General features: G+C 44.0%; 1 protein-coding gene across 5 annotated transcripts in view; it reads left to right on the top strand.

The window, feature by feature from the left end:
• The window catches only part of tc2n (tandem C2 domains, nuclear), a 55,646-nt gene extending 47,646 nt beyond the window's left edge, over positions 1 to 8,000 (top strand). For all 5 annotated transcript variants that reach the window (XM_080202317.1, XM_080202315.1, XM_080202313.1 and 2 more), the window contains one exon: positions 5,630 to 8,000. In XM_080202317.1, coding sequence (XP_080058443.1) covers positions 5,630 to 5,737 — 108 coding nt within the window. In that variant the 3' untranslated portion in view covers positions 5,738 to 8,000. The remainder of the gene's footprint in view (positions 1 to 5,629) is intronic.
• Positions 8,001 to 16,984: the final 8,984 nt, after the last annotated feature.

Here is a 16,984-nt window from a genome sequence, read left to right as displayed (position 1 = left end):
ATCCTTATCTATTGTTTATGGCATTCCACATTGAGGGAAACTAATTTGGGACAATTTATTACCTCCAATCAGCCTAAATAGCACATCTTTGGGGTGTGGGAGGAAACTGCAGCACCCGGAGAAAACCCACGCAAGCACGGGGAGAATGCGCAAACTCCCACAGACACTGGCCCAAATCCATGTGCCTGCACAGCAAACAGTGATAGTCACTGAGCTGTTGTGTTGCCCAGCATCTGGTCCAGTTTAAGCACACACTAACGACACAAAGCACTAGGCTACTCTCGAACATCCAAGAGCAGCCCAAGTACGACCCGTTGAAAGTCCGTGGCCATGTGTACATGTGTTGAACACATGAACATACAAACAAGAAGCAAGAGGAGGCCATTCAGCCCCTTGAGCCTGCTGCACTTTTTAATAAGATTGTGATTGATCTGATAGTAATCTCAACTGCACATTGCCCCAATAACCTATCTCCCCCTTGCTCACCAAGAATCTATCCACCTCTGCCTTAAAAATATTCAAAGACTCTCCACCACCTTATCTGGAAGAGAGTTTCAAAGACTCACAATCCTCTCAAAGAAAATAATTTTGCCTCGTCCCGGTTTTAAACAGTGACTCCCAAGTGCTCAATTCTCCCACAAGGGGAAACATGCTCTCCACAGTCACTCTTGCCAAGTCCCCTCGAGATCTTATTTGTCTGAATCAAGTGGCCTCTCACTCTTCTAAATGGTTAAAAAATGTTCACTCTCCAAATTACCTGGACGGAGAGGCAGGTTTTGAGGAGCGCCTTAAAGGAGAAGAGAGGCCAAGAGGCCTAGGGAGGGAATTCCGGAGCTTGGCACCTGGGCAGCTAGAGACAGGGCCAGCGATGGTGGGACAGTGAGACCCATGGCCCTCTTGGGTAAAGGGAAGAAAACCCAAGTTACAGCTTTCCATTTAAAGGAAGAATTGCATTTGTGTAACACCACTCACAAACACCAGCCGTCTCACGGTGTGGCTAATGAAGTATTGTTGAGTATCGTCACTGCTGTATCACAGGAAATTTGGCTGCCAGTTTATACACAGCAAGCTCCCACAGGCAATAATGGAATAGGAACCAGATCTTTTTTGTGAGATCATGAAAATTGAGGGATAAATATTGAGCAGAATTCCCCTGTACTTCCTGCAGCCGGCGTGGCATGGTGGCACAGTGGTTAGCACTGTTGCCTCACAGTGCCAGGGACCTGGGTTCGATTCCCAGCAGCATGGTGGCACAGTGGTTAGCACTGTTGCCTCACAGTGCCAGGGACCTGGGTTCGATTCCCAGCAGCATGGTGGCACAGTGGTTAGCACTGTTGCCTCACAGTGCCAGGGACCCATGTTCGATTCCTGGCTTGGGTCACTGTCTGTATGGAGTCTGCATGTTCTCCTCGTGTCTGCGTGGTTTTCCTCTGGGTGCTACAGTTTCCTCCAATAGTCCAAAAGATTGCAGGCCACCCTAAATTGCCCCTTAATGTTGGGGGGAATTAGCTAGGATAAATGCATGGGGTTATGGGGATAGGACCTGATTGGGATTGTGGTCGGTACAGACTCGATGGGCCGAATGGCTTTCTTCTACATTGTAGGGATTCTATGAAGCTGGTGCTGAGTGACTTCTTACATCCACCCGAGAAGACCTCAGGTCAATCTTTCATCTCCTGGAGTGGGATTTGAACCAGGAACCTTTAGCAGCTCAGACAGTACAACCAACTCAGCCACATAAGAACATAAGAAATAGGAGCAGGAGTAGGCCATCTGGCCCTTCGAGCCTGCCCCGCCATTCAATAAGATCATGGCTGATCTGTCGTGGCTCAGTTCCACTTTCCCGCCCTCTCCCCATAACCCTTAATCCCCTCTCTTATCAAAAACCCATCAACCCGCTTCTTAAAAATATTTAGTGAGGCAGCCTCCACCACTTCAACGGGCAGAGAATTCCAGATATTCACCACCCTTTGAGTGAAGAAGTTCCTCCTCAACTCCGTTCTAAACCGTCCCCCCTTTATCTTGAGGCTGTGCCCCCTAGTCCTACTGTCTTTTTTGAGCGGGAAGAGTCTCTCCACCTCTATCCTATCCATCCCATTCATCATCTTATACGTCTCAATGAGATCTCCCCTCATTCTTCTAAACTCTAACGAGTACAAGCCTAGTTTATTCAGCCTCTCCTCATAGCTCAACCCCCTCAACTCCGGTATCAGCCTAGTAAACCTGCTCTGCACTCCCTCCAAGGCCAAAATATCCTTGCGCAGGTGCGGCGCCCAAAACTGCACACAGTACTCCAGCTGCGGCCTCACCAATGCCCTATACAGCTGCAGCAAGACCTCCCTACTTTTATATTCAATCCCCCTCGCTATGAAGGCCAGCATCCCATTCGCCTTCCTGACCACCTGCTGCACCTGCAGGCTGGGTTTTTGCGACTCATGCACAAGGATCCCGAGGTCCCTCTGCACCGTCGCCTGCTGCAGTTTTTCGCCACGTAAGTAATAGTCCTTCCTACCATTCTTCCTACCAAAGTGGACCACCTCACACTTGCCAACATTAAATTCCATTTGCCATTTCCTGGCCCATTCGCCCAGCCTATCTAGATCCTTCTGTAGACTCTCCACACCCTCCGCACAATTTGCCTTTCCCCCAATCTTGGTGTCATCAGCAAATTTCGACACCCTACACTCGGTTCCCTCCTCCAGATCATCTATATAAATGGTAAATAGCTGAGGCCCCAGCACCGACCCCTGGGGCACCCCACTAGTCACCAACTGCCAATCCGAATAGCACCCATTGACCCCCACTCTCTGCCTCCTATTTGACAACCAATCCTCTATCCACGCTAACACCCTACCCCCAACTCCATGTCCTCTGACCTTCTGCAGTAACCTCTTGTGAAATCTTTTGCCTTCCCCTGCTTTAAGGTGGCAAAGTGAGGCTGCCCCACATCTCTCTAGTTACTCACAAACAATTAAAACCTCTTTGATTTATTCCTTATTCTCCTTGCTGACCGACTAATTTGCTAATTGCCTTTCATGGCATCCCTAGCAATATTAAACATTCCTGAAGATTATTTGCTCCTCAGTTAGGTTTGATGGATGATTCTTCTGTCTGGGGAGGTCAGAGTACATTACAGGCATCTGATCACAGAATGATCACCAGTAAAGCCTCTGTTACACAAAGAATATTTTCTTTAGGCAAGTGACAGGTGGCTAAGGTACTAAGAATACTGACGGTTACTAAGAAAACAGTGCTCCAGGCAGAACTAAATTAAACCCAATTTATCCAGCAACCGTAAGAAATCTTGAAAGGTCTCCTGCTTGTTAATTCTGATCAAGGAATTGAGAGGTGAGTAGGGAGTTGACACGATGGTCGGATGTCAGGGCTGATTTAAGAAGCAGCTTATTATTATCAGGCTTGGGTGTGGCAGGCGTGACATGTGGAGAGGGAGCTATTGACATTTACCAGGAATCATAGAATCCCAACAGTGCAGAAGGAGGCCATTTGGCCCATCAAACCTGCACTGGCCCTATCTCTGTAACCCCACGTATTTACCTTGCTAATCCCTCTCACACCAAGGGGCAATTTAACATGGCCAATTAACCTCATCCGCACATTTTTGGACTGTGGGAAGAAACTGAAGCATCCGGAGGAAACCCGCGCAGACACAGGGAGAATGTCTGAATGGAGTTTGCACAATCACCCAAGGCTGAAATTGAACCCGGGTCCCTGGCACTGTGAGGCAGCAGCGCTAACCACTGTGCCACTGTGCCGCCACAGGGCTGCAGTGAGAATGATGGTCCTGATGTGTTAGTTGAAGAAATCCAAGTACGCCTCCTGATTGGCCTTGGGATGAAAATAGGAATCCAAGAAGAGGGAGATTTGAGGAGGAGCGGCTGTGAGGCTAGAAGGGGTGATTATCATCTAGAGGAGGAGCAGGGGGGTTCGGGGGGAGCGGTGTCCAGCTTCTCCCCTTGCCTTTCCATAGTTCTGGAGTGCTCAGAAGATTTGAAGGCAGGAAGGGGAGAACCAATATTGCTTCAGGTAATTGAGCCAGATTTGGTGGGAAACAGCCAGTACCTTGTGTGCATTAATTAGACAGATTAATGTATACAAGAGCGGGACTCATACACAGGGGGCTGGAAACAGTGAAGGACTGGGACCCGCCTTCGAATCAGCTAGCAGGAAGAAAACTGGAATGTGAGAGGGAAATTTTAACCATAAGGAACAGGTAGTGGTGAGGAGCTGTGGTAATGTCTGAAACATTCCAAACGTGACCCAAACCTGCCTCAAACCTATTTAACAGATGGGAAGATCAGCAAATTCCAAGGATGTGCATTGGCCCTTTAAATATTACAACACCATCAGCCTCAATTATTTTTAGCTTTTGATTTTAATTGCAGAGGGCTGGGTTTCCTGTGGAAATCTGCTTGCAGGTAAGGGCTAACAGATCCGTGACGCAAGTGCCTTCACATATACCTGCTGGGTGCAACATGCCAACCTGGGCAATCCCCCAAAATGGGGTACCTTCTCTATATCCCTGAATTCTAATTTCCAGGACTCTAATTCCACCCTCAGCATGTCCCAGGGCTACAGGATCCACACTGCATCCCCCCCCACCCTTTGCGCACCCGCCCCCCCACCTCCCCCCTACCCTCCCCCCCCCCAACCCCCCAAACCCCAATTCAATTTCCCTCCTGTGGATCACCCTACCTACTGTCATCGGGCACAGACTGACACCGTCTTGCGACCTCTACCTGTCTGTTTCCCCATCTAACTGGACGCCAACACTGCCAACCAGGTGATGCCACATACACTGTGGAGTTTTAAGCATTGCAGGGGACTCCTGACTATTAGGTGCGCTCTGACTTTGGTTCTTCAACCCCTTCCAAGACCCAAATACCCCCAACAGGCCAATGAGTTGTAACATTGTGCTCTGCCCGGTTTGGCTCTTAGCAGGCAGTGATGAGGAATAATACTGAGTCAAGAGAAAAATCAATGGATTTTTGACAATATTCTTCCATGTGATGTGGGTGTCACTGGCAAGGCCAGCACTTGTTGCCATCCTTAATTGCCCACATCCTGAATGGCTTGACATTTTGGAGCAATGTTAAGAGTCAGCCACATGGCTGTGGATCTGGAGTCACATGTAGGACTGACTGGGTAAGGACGGCAGATTTCCTTCTTGAACGGGCAAGAGTAAACCAGATGGGTTTTTACAACAAGCTGAGAGTTGCCTTGTTCACCTTAGCTTAACTTTCCATTCCATATTTTTTAAAAAATTATTTAACTGAATTATTAAACAATTGCATCTCGCTGGTATGGTCCCCATGCCCCAAAAGCATTATTTTGGATGTCTGGATTACCAAAGAAAGTCCCACTATTGCTGCCATCTCCAACCCCAATTGAGTCCTGTCAACCTTTAACCCCGAGTACATGATCCATTTTTAAAAACCTTTTTTATAAATTTTTATTCGAAACAAAGAAACTGCAGTTGATAAATCTAGAAACAGAACAAGAAGAATGAATGCAATTTGGCAATATCATTCCAGTTTAACTGAGACAGAGAAACCAGTTTAACCACATGTTACTCGTGTTTGATTGTGACTTGGGTGCTTTTCCTTTTTAGATCACGATCGGATGGGACAGCAGTGGAGAGGCTTTGGAACAGTGGCAAGATATGAGCGCCAATCCAGAGAAAGTTGTTATCAAGTGGCACAACCTGCATTTCACTTGAGGTATTTCGTTGAAGTTGGTGGCCCATGCCAACTAGATCCGAATCCATAAAGAACCGGGACTGAAGGATGAACTGTGTTTTAGTGTCGTGTGTCTTATAATTAGATTGACTGGGAATTTTAGTATAATATTGCGTTCTTGATCATCAACCTTTGGACTTTGTGGGCGTTGGATCACAAAAGGCAAAAAAAAAGCTTCTCATAGGTCACCACGATATTCAAAATGGCTGAATGTGAATGTGATTTCCTCAGCCTGTGGAACGGCCTTGTGATGTGCCCAGACTGTATGATATACAAGACTGTTGCCTTCTTTAATATTAATACTTTTGCCTTCTTTCTTGCAGCTTAGACAATGATCAAGATAGCCTTTCCATTTATTGTGTCGATTTAATAGCCTCAGGCGACAGTAATATTGAATTTTATCTGTGTATATAATAGGAAACTTTTGCAGCCTCTGTGTATTTGTGTATTATATCCATATGTATATTATAAATAATAGTTTTAAAAACCTGCACTTTCAAGTAAGTTAAATAAAGGCACTTAATTTTTGACTTTTAACTTTAAGCACAACTTCAGCATAAATGGCAAGCTCAGACTATTCTGGAGACCAAAACCTTGAAGTGTACTTTTGTCATGGTGAATAAACAGATTCCCGTGCTGAGGACAGTTAGGTGTTTAATTTTATTCTGCAATGTTGTCTGTGTGGTGTAGCCGGAATTTGTCAGCACCGACGGGATTCTCCAGCCCCGCTGCAGTGAATGGAGATTTGGCTGAACGGCAAGTTCTCCATCCTCGCTTGCAGCGGGGAGTGAACAGCCGGAAAATTCCAGCAATATCTAAACAATATAGAAAATAAAATATTTAATCTGAGCAACGCTCAGTGCTCTCCATCCTGCATTTGAATTCTCCTATATATTAATCATTACTCAGTAATTAAGACAAAGTTAGTCATTTTCTCTGAAAAAACACTGGCTGGAATTCTCAGACACCCTGCGACTGCTGCTGGCGAGAATAAAAAATTTGGCACTCAGCCAAAATTCCATTCCCTGCAGCAGGACTGGAGAATCCCAGCCGCGGACAAGGCTGGAGAATTCCAGCCATCATCAGGGCAGCGCAGTGGCATAGTGGTTAGCACTGCTGCCTCACAGTGCCAGGGACCCAGGTTCAATTCCAGCCTCAGGTCACTGGCTGTGTGGAGTTTGCATGTTCTCCCTGTGTCTGTGTGGGTTTCCTCTGGGTGCTCTGGTTCCCTACCACAGTCCAAAGATGTGTGGGTTAGGTTGATTGGCCTAGTGTCAGGGGGATTAGTAAATGAGGGTTACGGGGATAGGGCCTGGGTGGGATTATGGTCAATACAGACTCGATGGGCCAAATGGCCTCTTTCTGTGCTGTAGGGATTCTATGATCAACTCTTATTAGGGATACAGGCATATTTTGTGCAAGCTGTTTTTGCCTTTTAAATACCTCCAGAGGTTGGAGTTTGTCCATCTGTAGTGATATGTGCTGCCAATGTGAAAATGTGTGATCTATGTTTCTGGGTTCTTTGTAACTTTACCTTGTATCTGTATGTATTAAGTTCAGGCTGCTATCTACACACAATTTGATACTGTATTTCCCTACTTATTGGATAAGGTAAATGGAGTGAATGGTACCTTGGGCATATAAATGCATATTAGTTTCCAGACAGATGCTTTCCCCTGGTTAATGTCAATATAATCCATGCACAATGTGTGTTTTTGGCTGTTTTATTGGACAGAGTTCTGATATGCTGAGTGAGGGGATATTGCTGCTCATTTCCTACTGTGCCCAATGTCCTGTTCACCCCTCCCCATTGCCCTCTGAGTGAGACTGGATCCAGGTCCAACAACAATCTCATTTTCAAAATCTCATTCTTGCTTTCACATCACTCCACAGCCCTGCTCACTCATTGGCCAAAATCTTCTATCCTCGCTTGGGGCTGGACCCACAACCTCCAGAGCTCTCTGCACTCCTTCAATTCGGATATCTTGTGTATCCACGATGATAATCACTCCACCATTGCCTTAATTCAGCTGCCTCGACTCTAAGCTTTAGAATTCTCTCCCTGACACTCATCACTTCTCGTAAGACACTCCCTCAAACCTACCTCTTTGACCAAACTTGCCTACTGATCCTAATATCTCCTCAGCATCTCAGCGTCAAATAATATTTGATAACTCTCCTCTGAAGTTCTTTGAAAAGTTTAGTTACATTAAAAGTACTTAAATAAATGCAAGTTATCAGTGATCACCTCCATGCATCAAATTTCATTTTTGGGACTTGCCCAGTCATAAAATATACACTTCAGGAAGAACTTAAACAACCAGTTAAACATTTCTGATATGTTTTCAGGAAGTGAAAACAGTTTAATTCTGTTATCAAGATGGAACGCTATTTCTTATCTCCTTACTAGAAATCGGGTGGCGTGTGGAATGTGCTAAATGTGACAATTGTTTTCAGAACAAATTCATCTCATGATTCATCAAATGTTGCTGACTGGCCACATTTGGATATATGCAATTTGCATTCTTCCACACTGATTGCCCACTAGGTCAAGAAACCTGAATTTGCAAATGTAATTTGTTCTGAATAAAAATGCACCGAACCGTGTCATGTCACCGATGCCCCAAGTTGCCGGATGGCTTTTTAAAACATGAGATGTGGGAAGGAATTAGTCACACCTGACCTATCGGATTGCTCTTTCCACTGAGCAGGTACTGTTTAGCATGTGTGGGACTCACCTGAGAGTCGCAGCTAATTATGAATAAAAGAAACACTGAGATAAAAGTTTTCTGTAACGAGTCATTCGAATGAACTATTTGCTGCAGGAGGTTGTGGAGGCCAGGACATTGAGTGTCTTTAAGACAGAGATAGATAGGTTCTTGATTAATAATGGGATCGGGGTTATGGGGAAAAGGCAGGAGAATAGGGATGAGAAAAATACCAGCCGTGGTTGAATGGCGGAACAAACTCAATGGACCGAGTGGCCTAATTCTACTCCTATTTCTTAAGTTCTATGATCTTACGGTCTAATCCTGCATATCTCCGGAATGCTGCCTTCCTATTACAACCTACACTGGTCAGCCCTGATCTTTTACATTTCACACATAAAATCATAGAATATCCACTGTACAGCGGCAGGCCATTCTGCCCATCAAGTCTGCACTGACTCACCGATACAGCATCTTATTCCAGGTCCTTCCCCATAACCCCATACATTTACCCTGCTAATCCCCCTAACCTACACATTTTGGGACACTAAGGAGCATTTTTTAAAAAAAAACATTTGTGGGATATAGGTGTCATTGGCTGGTCAGCATTTATTACTCGTCCCTACTTGCCTGAGGGCATTTGAGAGTCAACTATTTGCCATGGATCTGGTGTCACACGTAGGCCAGACCAGGTAAGGACAGCAGATTTCCTTCCCTAAAGGGCATTAGTGAACCAGATGGGTTTTTCCGACAATTGACAATGGTTTCATGGTCATCAGTAGATTCTTAATTCCAAATATTTTTTATTGAATTCAAATTCCACCATCTGCCGTGGTGGGATTTGAACCCAGGTCCCTGGAACATTAGCTGAGTTTCTGGATTAATAGTCTAGCGATAATACCACGAGGCTATTGCCCCTCCTAATTCAGCATGGCCAATCCACCTAATATAACATGTACTCATAAATTATGGTCTCATAATGTTCTCATTTCTTTCTTCAGCCCTTTTCTCATAAACGTTTAGTTATCTCTGTTCTAAAGGAGTGAATTGATTTTATTGTTAATGGTGTTGGAGGGAAGGCCATTCAGATCTGTTAATGTTGTCCACCCACTTTTTATTTTGCAAACACATGCAAATATATAATTGGCCAATGCTTTTCAAACATTTGTCACTCTTAAATACTTGGATTGTTTCTCTTCCATCAATTTTCTTTCATTTCTGTAAAACACATTCCGTTTCATGACATTGTTCCATTAAACTAGAAAGAGTGCAGAAAAGATTTACCAGGATGCTACCAGGACTTGATGGTTTGAGCTATAAGAAAAAGCTGGTAGACTGGGACTTTTTCCCCTGGAGTGCAGCAGATTTAGGTATGATCTTATAGAGGTCTATAAAATAATGAGGGGCATAGATCAGCTAGATTGTCAACATCTTTTCCTGAAGGTAGGGGAGTCTAAAACTAAAGGGCATTGGTTTAAGGTGAGAGGGGAGAGATACAAAAGGGTCCGGAGCAGCAATTCTTTTACATAGAGGGTGATGAGTGTCTGGAACAAGCTGCCAGAGGTAGTAGAGCAGGTACAATTTTGCCTTTTAAAAAGCGTTTAGACAGTTACATGGGTAAGATGGGTATAGAGGGATATGGGCCAAACATGGGCAATTGGGACTAGCGTAGGGTTTGAAAAAAGGGCAACATGAACAAGTTGGGCAGAAGGGCCTGTTTCCACACTGTAAATCTCTATGACACCTCCAGGGAGCTTCTATTTTTAAGTTATCTTTTGTAATTTTTAACTTGGAAAGTATATTTTTAGTGCATCATTTGAAAGCTAAAGCGACGCTGGGATGATCATCCAGCTTCACATTAACTGGAATTTTTCATAATCACATTCCTTCCTTTTGCACCAGATTCCAAATTGAGTCTGTCCTTGTATATGTTTCAGTTGCTGCTTCTCCAAGTAAATCCCAACCTCATTAAATCCTATCTGTGTCCCTCCAATGGAAAGCAGTAAGGAATTGTTCTCGATCTGATGTTGTCATTTCTCTCTGAGATCAACACCTGGTAACATCATGTCTCCAATCCGAATAGTTGACTAATTTTGGACTGAATGATGATGGGGATTTGCCAGTGTGGTCTGCGTGTTATGCATCATTGTGTTTTTGTGATTCCTGATGTTGGTAGCCAAAACTAACCATTACAAATTGCTCTTTCTTTCTATTTCATAGAATATCATAGAATCCCTACAGTGCAGAAGGAGGCCCATCGAGACTGCACCGATTCTCACTCAGGCTAACCTCATAACCCCACATATTTACTCTTCTAATCCATCTAATCTATATAACTCTATTTAGCCAATCTACCTAACCCACACATCTTTGGACTGCGGGAGGAAACCGGAGCACCCGAAGCAAACTGCACACAGATAATCACCAAAGGCCATAATTGAACAGCAACGGAGCAGGAGAATCCCAGCCATGGGCAAGGTTGGAGAATTCCGGGTATGATCTGTAGTAATTCATGCCCCTCCTATGGCTGACTTTACTGACTTTCTGTGGAACAGCTCACTCCCTCCTCCCCTACCCCCCATCACTGAAAATTCCAAACAAGTGTTCAAATTGAAATGTAGTTGGAAAGGGCCATAATCCCAAAATGACTGACACCCTTGTGCTGTTCTAATAATTAGCCGAGACACTTATCTGCACCCCCCCCCCCCCCACTTCTCCATTAGAGTCGGATGAGCAACTTATGTCATATTTATTTACGTAAAGTTCAGGGAACTGGGTAGAAGAATTGTATGAGAATAACTTGTTCCTGTGAGAAAGTAATTGGCTGATATATTGAGATCCATTCATGTAACATGAGGTCCAGTAACTAAACAATTGGTTTCAGCAGATATTTATATATTTGGGGTCAAAGATTCCTTGACTCCAATTCTACTATCCAGGTTTCACTTGTCAAAAAAATCAACCTCACTATTTCATCTTGTCAATGTTAGGCAGTATGGTAGCACAGTGGTTAGTATTGCTGCCTCACAGTTCCAGGCACCTGAGTTCAATTCTAGCCTTGACTGACTGTCTGTTTGGAGTCTGCACGTTCTCCCCATGTCTGCATGTGTTGCCTCTGCGTGCTCTGGTTTCCTGGATTGGCCATGCTAAATTGCCTCTTAATGTCCCATCAGCCATGGAAAATGTGTGGGGTTGGGTTGCGGGGGGAGAGGGCCTAAGTAAGACACTCTGTTGGAGTCAGTGTAGGCTCAGGGGGCCAAATGGCTTCTTCTGCACTGTAGTGATTCTATAATTCTAATGACTGAAAAATGATGGGCAAAGCATCTATGATGTTCTGACATGTGGTATGCGCTGCCCCCTGGTGATATACAGTCTTCTCCATTGTTTAACTCCATTAACTGTGGTTTATACAATGGCCACACCTCAGGATATCTGAAAGCGATTTGCCAACATACATATGAAATAGGAGCAGCAGCCATTTGGTCCCTCGAGTCTGTTCCGCCATCAAAAAGATCATGACTGATCTGTTTGTGTTTCAAATTCCATGCTCCCATCCATCCCCAATAACCTTTGCTTCCCTCGCCTGACAGGAATATATCAACCTCTGCCTTAAAATCGGTCAGTGAACCTGCTTCTACTGTCGCTGAGCCAATGAAAAGCTGAAATAAATAGTCAGTAAAATAAAGGCAAAATACTGCAGATGCTGGAAGTCTGAAATAAAAACCAAACACTGAAAAAAACTCAGCGATGGAATTTTACTGTGCCACCTGCCTCGGGAATCGGAACAGGTGAGGGGTGGATCATGGAAAGATCCGTTGCCCGACCTTGGGTGGGATTTTATGGTTTCAGGATGAGCGAGGCTGGAAAATCCCATCCAGCACGTCTGGCGACATCTGCAGAGAGTGTAAAAGAGTTAACGTTTCAAGTTCATATGAATCTTGCTCACAGCTAAAGGGAGGGGGAATTTTCCCTACAGTTAGCTTTGAAAAAAAATCATATGAAGTGTTGAGGAGAATTCTCCCATCCCGCCCAGCGCGGGAATCATAGTGGGCAGGGTTGTTGGGGGGCAACCATGCAAAGGTCCATGTCTGGTTTAGCGGAGAGCTAAGCTGGAGAATCCCACCCGTTAACTCTAACTATGGTTATTACTGTTACATTGGAAGCACAGCTATCAATTTGTGCAAAGAGGTTCCACAAACAACCAGTTAATAATGATCCAAATCACTTGTTTTTAGGTGTTCGCTTAGGCATAAATATTGGCTAAATTCAAGGAGAGACTCCCCTGCTCCTCTTCAAAATAGCCTCTGCAATGTCTTTTGATGCCAGCTGGAGAAGCCAAAGGGATCTACATTTAATTTTGCATCTGGGTTTTCCTACAGTGCAACTCTCCACCGAGAGTGTGTCTGAGCTCAATGTTGGTTCCTAAATCCACTAGCTGTACAAATTAAGAAGTGGCCTATTGTAGTTAAGCAATGTGAAAAGTCATTCTGTGGAAGTTTTATTAATAGGCTGGGCATTTACTCTGGATGAAATAGTTAGTTTGAAATATCCAAGGAAGCAGGCAGGGTTTCAGTTGAATAGCGTCACTAATGATTAAATCTAGGTGTGAACTCTAATGTTTCATCTTTAGCACATTTTACAGGTAAAATATTTCTTGTTATATTGATCTTTCCCATGAAAATGTCCATTCTGAATTAATTTAACAGCAAATATATCTACAACTGTGTCGATTCATGATCTAGGTCCCTGCTCATGCAGCTGGAGAAGCAATGAAATACCTTCTATAGCTGTCTCATTCCATCTGCCAAATGTAGATGAGACATAAATGCATGTCCAGAACTGTGCCTCGCTGATAAGTTTATTTATTGGTGTCACAGAGAGGTTTACATTAACATTGCAATGAAGCTACTGTGAAAATCCCCTAGTTGCCACACTCTGTCGCTTCCTGTTCAGGTACGCTGAGGGAGAATTTAGTATGGCCAATGCATCTAACCATCATGTCTTTCGGACTTTGGGAGGAAACAAGAGCACCTGGAGGAAACTCAAGCAGACATGAGGAGATCATGCAGACTCTGCACAGACAGTGACCCAAGCTGGGAATCAAACCTGTGTCTCTGATGCTGTGAGGCAGCAACGCTAACCACTGTGCCATTGTAATATTTTGATTTGATTTGATTAATTATAGTCAGATGTATTAGTATACAGTGAAAAGTATTGTTTCTTGCATGCTATACAGAGAAAACATACTGTTTATTGCGAAGGAAACGAGAGAGCAGAATGTAGTGTTACAGTCATAGCTAGGGTGTAGAAAAAGATCAATAAAGAATGCAGGAAATTCCGTTCCATATTTAGGCCAAAACTGAAGAAACTAATTTTACAAACTGATGATGATAATATTTAAGGATATGTATTTACTGCTCCTGTCTTAAATTTATAATGGGTAGAACATTCATTCTTTTAAAATGATTGCTGTTAATTCTTGAGAACTTTTCTTAACTTTTTTAACATTCAAAGGAATTATTGTCTATATGTATCTCACCACAATTATTGCTGTGATATCATTCTGGTTGTATATAGTCCTCTACATTATAGTTAGTTTCTGTTCTAGAGATGGAAAGCATTGCAGGAACTCTGTTCCTTTTTTACAGTTTTTACCTAACACATGTCCAGTAGTCAATTTCAGCTAAATGAATAACTTTGCAATCGCAGGCTGGAGTGCCCCACATTGCTCAATCTACTGATTATTAAAGTTCCAGTCACGCATGTCCAACTTTGATTCGAATCGGCAGGAACAGGACAAGGCCATTTAACACACTGGGTAACACTTTTTATTCAATCAGTATAAAAAAAATAGTGATAGGTCTGAGATGAAGTGGGGAGAGAGCATATTTCAACTTCCCTGAATTGACTTCTTCCCTTGAGCGTAAATAGTAAGAAAAGATAAAGTAACATTTAATCTCAAGGGAAGCACTATACTGCACCAAGCTCCAACCGTGAATAAAGGCAGGCTTCATGTCTCTCTGGGCTGTAACCTTGGGTCACGTGTCAATTATATTCACTCCTGGTAACATGCTGCCGAATTTTGCAAAGAACTAATGAAAGTTGCAATGCCAAGAGTGTAAACTGTGTAGCAGGAATCTCAGATTACACCTGGCTCTTGTGAGCGACTCTCTGGAACCCTCCAGCTTTATGCAACAGAGATTCATCTCAGTGCTGAGCTAAAAGGCCTGAAACTCAATCACTTTCTTGCATTAGGTATTAAAACACATTTAATTAAAGTCGCTGCTGAAACACATTCGGCTCGAAAAGCGATCTGATCTGCCAAATGATACGCAGGTGTATCTGATGATTTTGGTGATCTGCCATTATAGGGCTGGGTCTATCCTTGGTTCCCTTTCTGCCCTTTTGGTGACCTCATCTGAAAACACAGCATCAGTTTTCACGTATGCACTGACAACACCCAGCTCAATCACATCTCCATTTCTCTTGAATCCTCTGCTGTCATTATAGTGCTTAACCTGCCTGCCGGCACTCTGTAGGGTAGATGTTTCTTCCAATTCAATATTGGGATTGTTTATCTAGTCTCCACTTTGTTACCGAGTCACTGAACTTCATCGTTCCCCCGGCAGGTGTCTGTTGAGATCCCTGTTGCCAAGTTCCTCACACATGAGGACGGTCTCAACAGGGATGTCGGGTTCATGTCGCACTATCTGTAACCCCCATGACTTGCCTGGGTTTGCAAAACTTCACTTATGCACTGTCTGAAAACAATACATATCCCTTTAACCCTGTGCTTAATGCTCTTTCCACTCACATTGTCGGCATCTTTAAGACTTGAAAAGCAGGTTAGTTGTAAAGACTCGGATTCTAATCAGTAATCTGTAAATTGTCTGTGCTGTTGTATGCTCTGTCTGAGGCCAGAACTCTCCATTCACCCGACGAAGGGAGAAACCGCGAAAGCTTGTGAGTTTACTATCAAATAAATCAGTTGGACTTAAACCTCGTGTTGTCAGACTTCTTACTGTGTTTTCCTGGGCTACACAGGCCCCAGACTTTTAATATTCTCATCCACAGCATTATTTCTCCCCTCCTCTCTCTATAATCTCCTTCAGCCCTACAACACGACGGAATATTATAGAATCATAGAACCCTACGGTGCAGAAGGAGACCCTTCGGCCCATTGAGTCTGCACAGAACACAATCCCACCCAGGCCCTACCCCCATATCCCTACATATTATACCCACTAATCCCTATAACCTATGCATCCCTGGACACTAAGGGGCAATTTCTTAGCTTGGCCAATCAACCTAACCGCGCACATCTTTCGACTGTGGGAGGAAACCGGAGTACCTGGAGGAAACCCACGCAGATACGAGGAGAATGTGCAAACTCCACACAGACAGTGACCCCAGCCAGAAATCGAACCCAGGACCCTGGAACTGTGAAGCAGCAGTGCTAACCACTGTGCTCCCATGCCGCCGTGTCTGTTCTCTTCCAAGTCTGATTATTTCTTGATGACCTCAGGTTTTAATTGCTCCACCGTTGATGTCAGTGCTTTCAGCTGCAAGCTCTGGTATCTCCTCCCTAAGCCCTTCTTAAAGTTTAAAGTTTATTTATTAGCGTCATAAGTAGGCTTACATTAATACTGCCATGAAGTTACTGTGAAAATCCCCTCATTGCCACACTCTGGCACTTGTTCGGTACACTGAGGGAAAATTTAGTATGGTCAGTGCACCTAACCAGCATGTCTTTTGGATTGTGGGAGGAAACAAGAGCACCTGGAGGAAACCTGCACAGACACCGGGAGAACATGCAGACTCCACACAGTGACAAAAGCTGGGAACTGGTCCCTGGCTCTGTGAGGCAGCAGTGCTAACCACTGTGTCGTTTGCCTCTTGTTCTTCATTTCAGATGTGGAAGGCAATGGCTTGGTGTTATTATCACTAGACTAATGATCTAGAACCCAGGGTGATGATCTGGGGACTCAGGTTCAAATCTCCCATGGCAGATGGTGAAATTTGAATTCAATAGAAGTCTAGAATTAAGAATCTACTGATTACTATGACACCATTGTTGATTTCCATCATTGATGAAAAACCCATCTGGTTCACTTAATATCTTTTGGGGAGAAAATCTGCCATTCTTACCTAGTCTAATGTGACTTCAGAGCCACAGCAATGTGTTGACTCTCAACTGCCCTCTGAAATGGCCGAGTAAGCTATTCAGTTTACGTGCAGTTAGGGATGGACAAGTGCTGGCCCAACCAGTGGCACCCGCATCCTATAAACAAATTAAGAAACTGCTTGTTAAGACCTATTACTTTGATCTAATATTTCTTTCTGTGGCTTGGTGTCAAATGTTGTTTTATAATGTTTCTGTGAAGTGCCTTGGGCATTACATATCTTGGACATTATACATATATTATATGATCTGGGGGGAGGAGGAATTGTAGTGGGTAGGACACAGACCATGCAAAGATCCATTGATCTCAGGCAGGATTTTCTTACCTTGGGGTGAGC

Source organism: Carcharhinus amblyrhynchos, chromosome 14 (genome assembly GCF_965287045.1).
Source record: "Carcharhinus amblyrhynchos chromosome 14, sCarAmb.v2.hapA, whole genome shotgun sequence".
In the NCBI taxonomy this organism is placed as follows: domain Eukaryota; kingdom Metazoa; phylum Chordata; class Chondrichthyes; order Carcharhiniformes; family Carcharhinidae; genus Carcharhinus; species Carcharhinus amblyrhynchos.
This window is presented reverse-complemented; position numbering and strand designations above follow the sequence as displayed.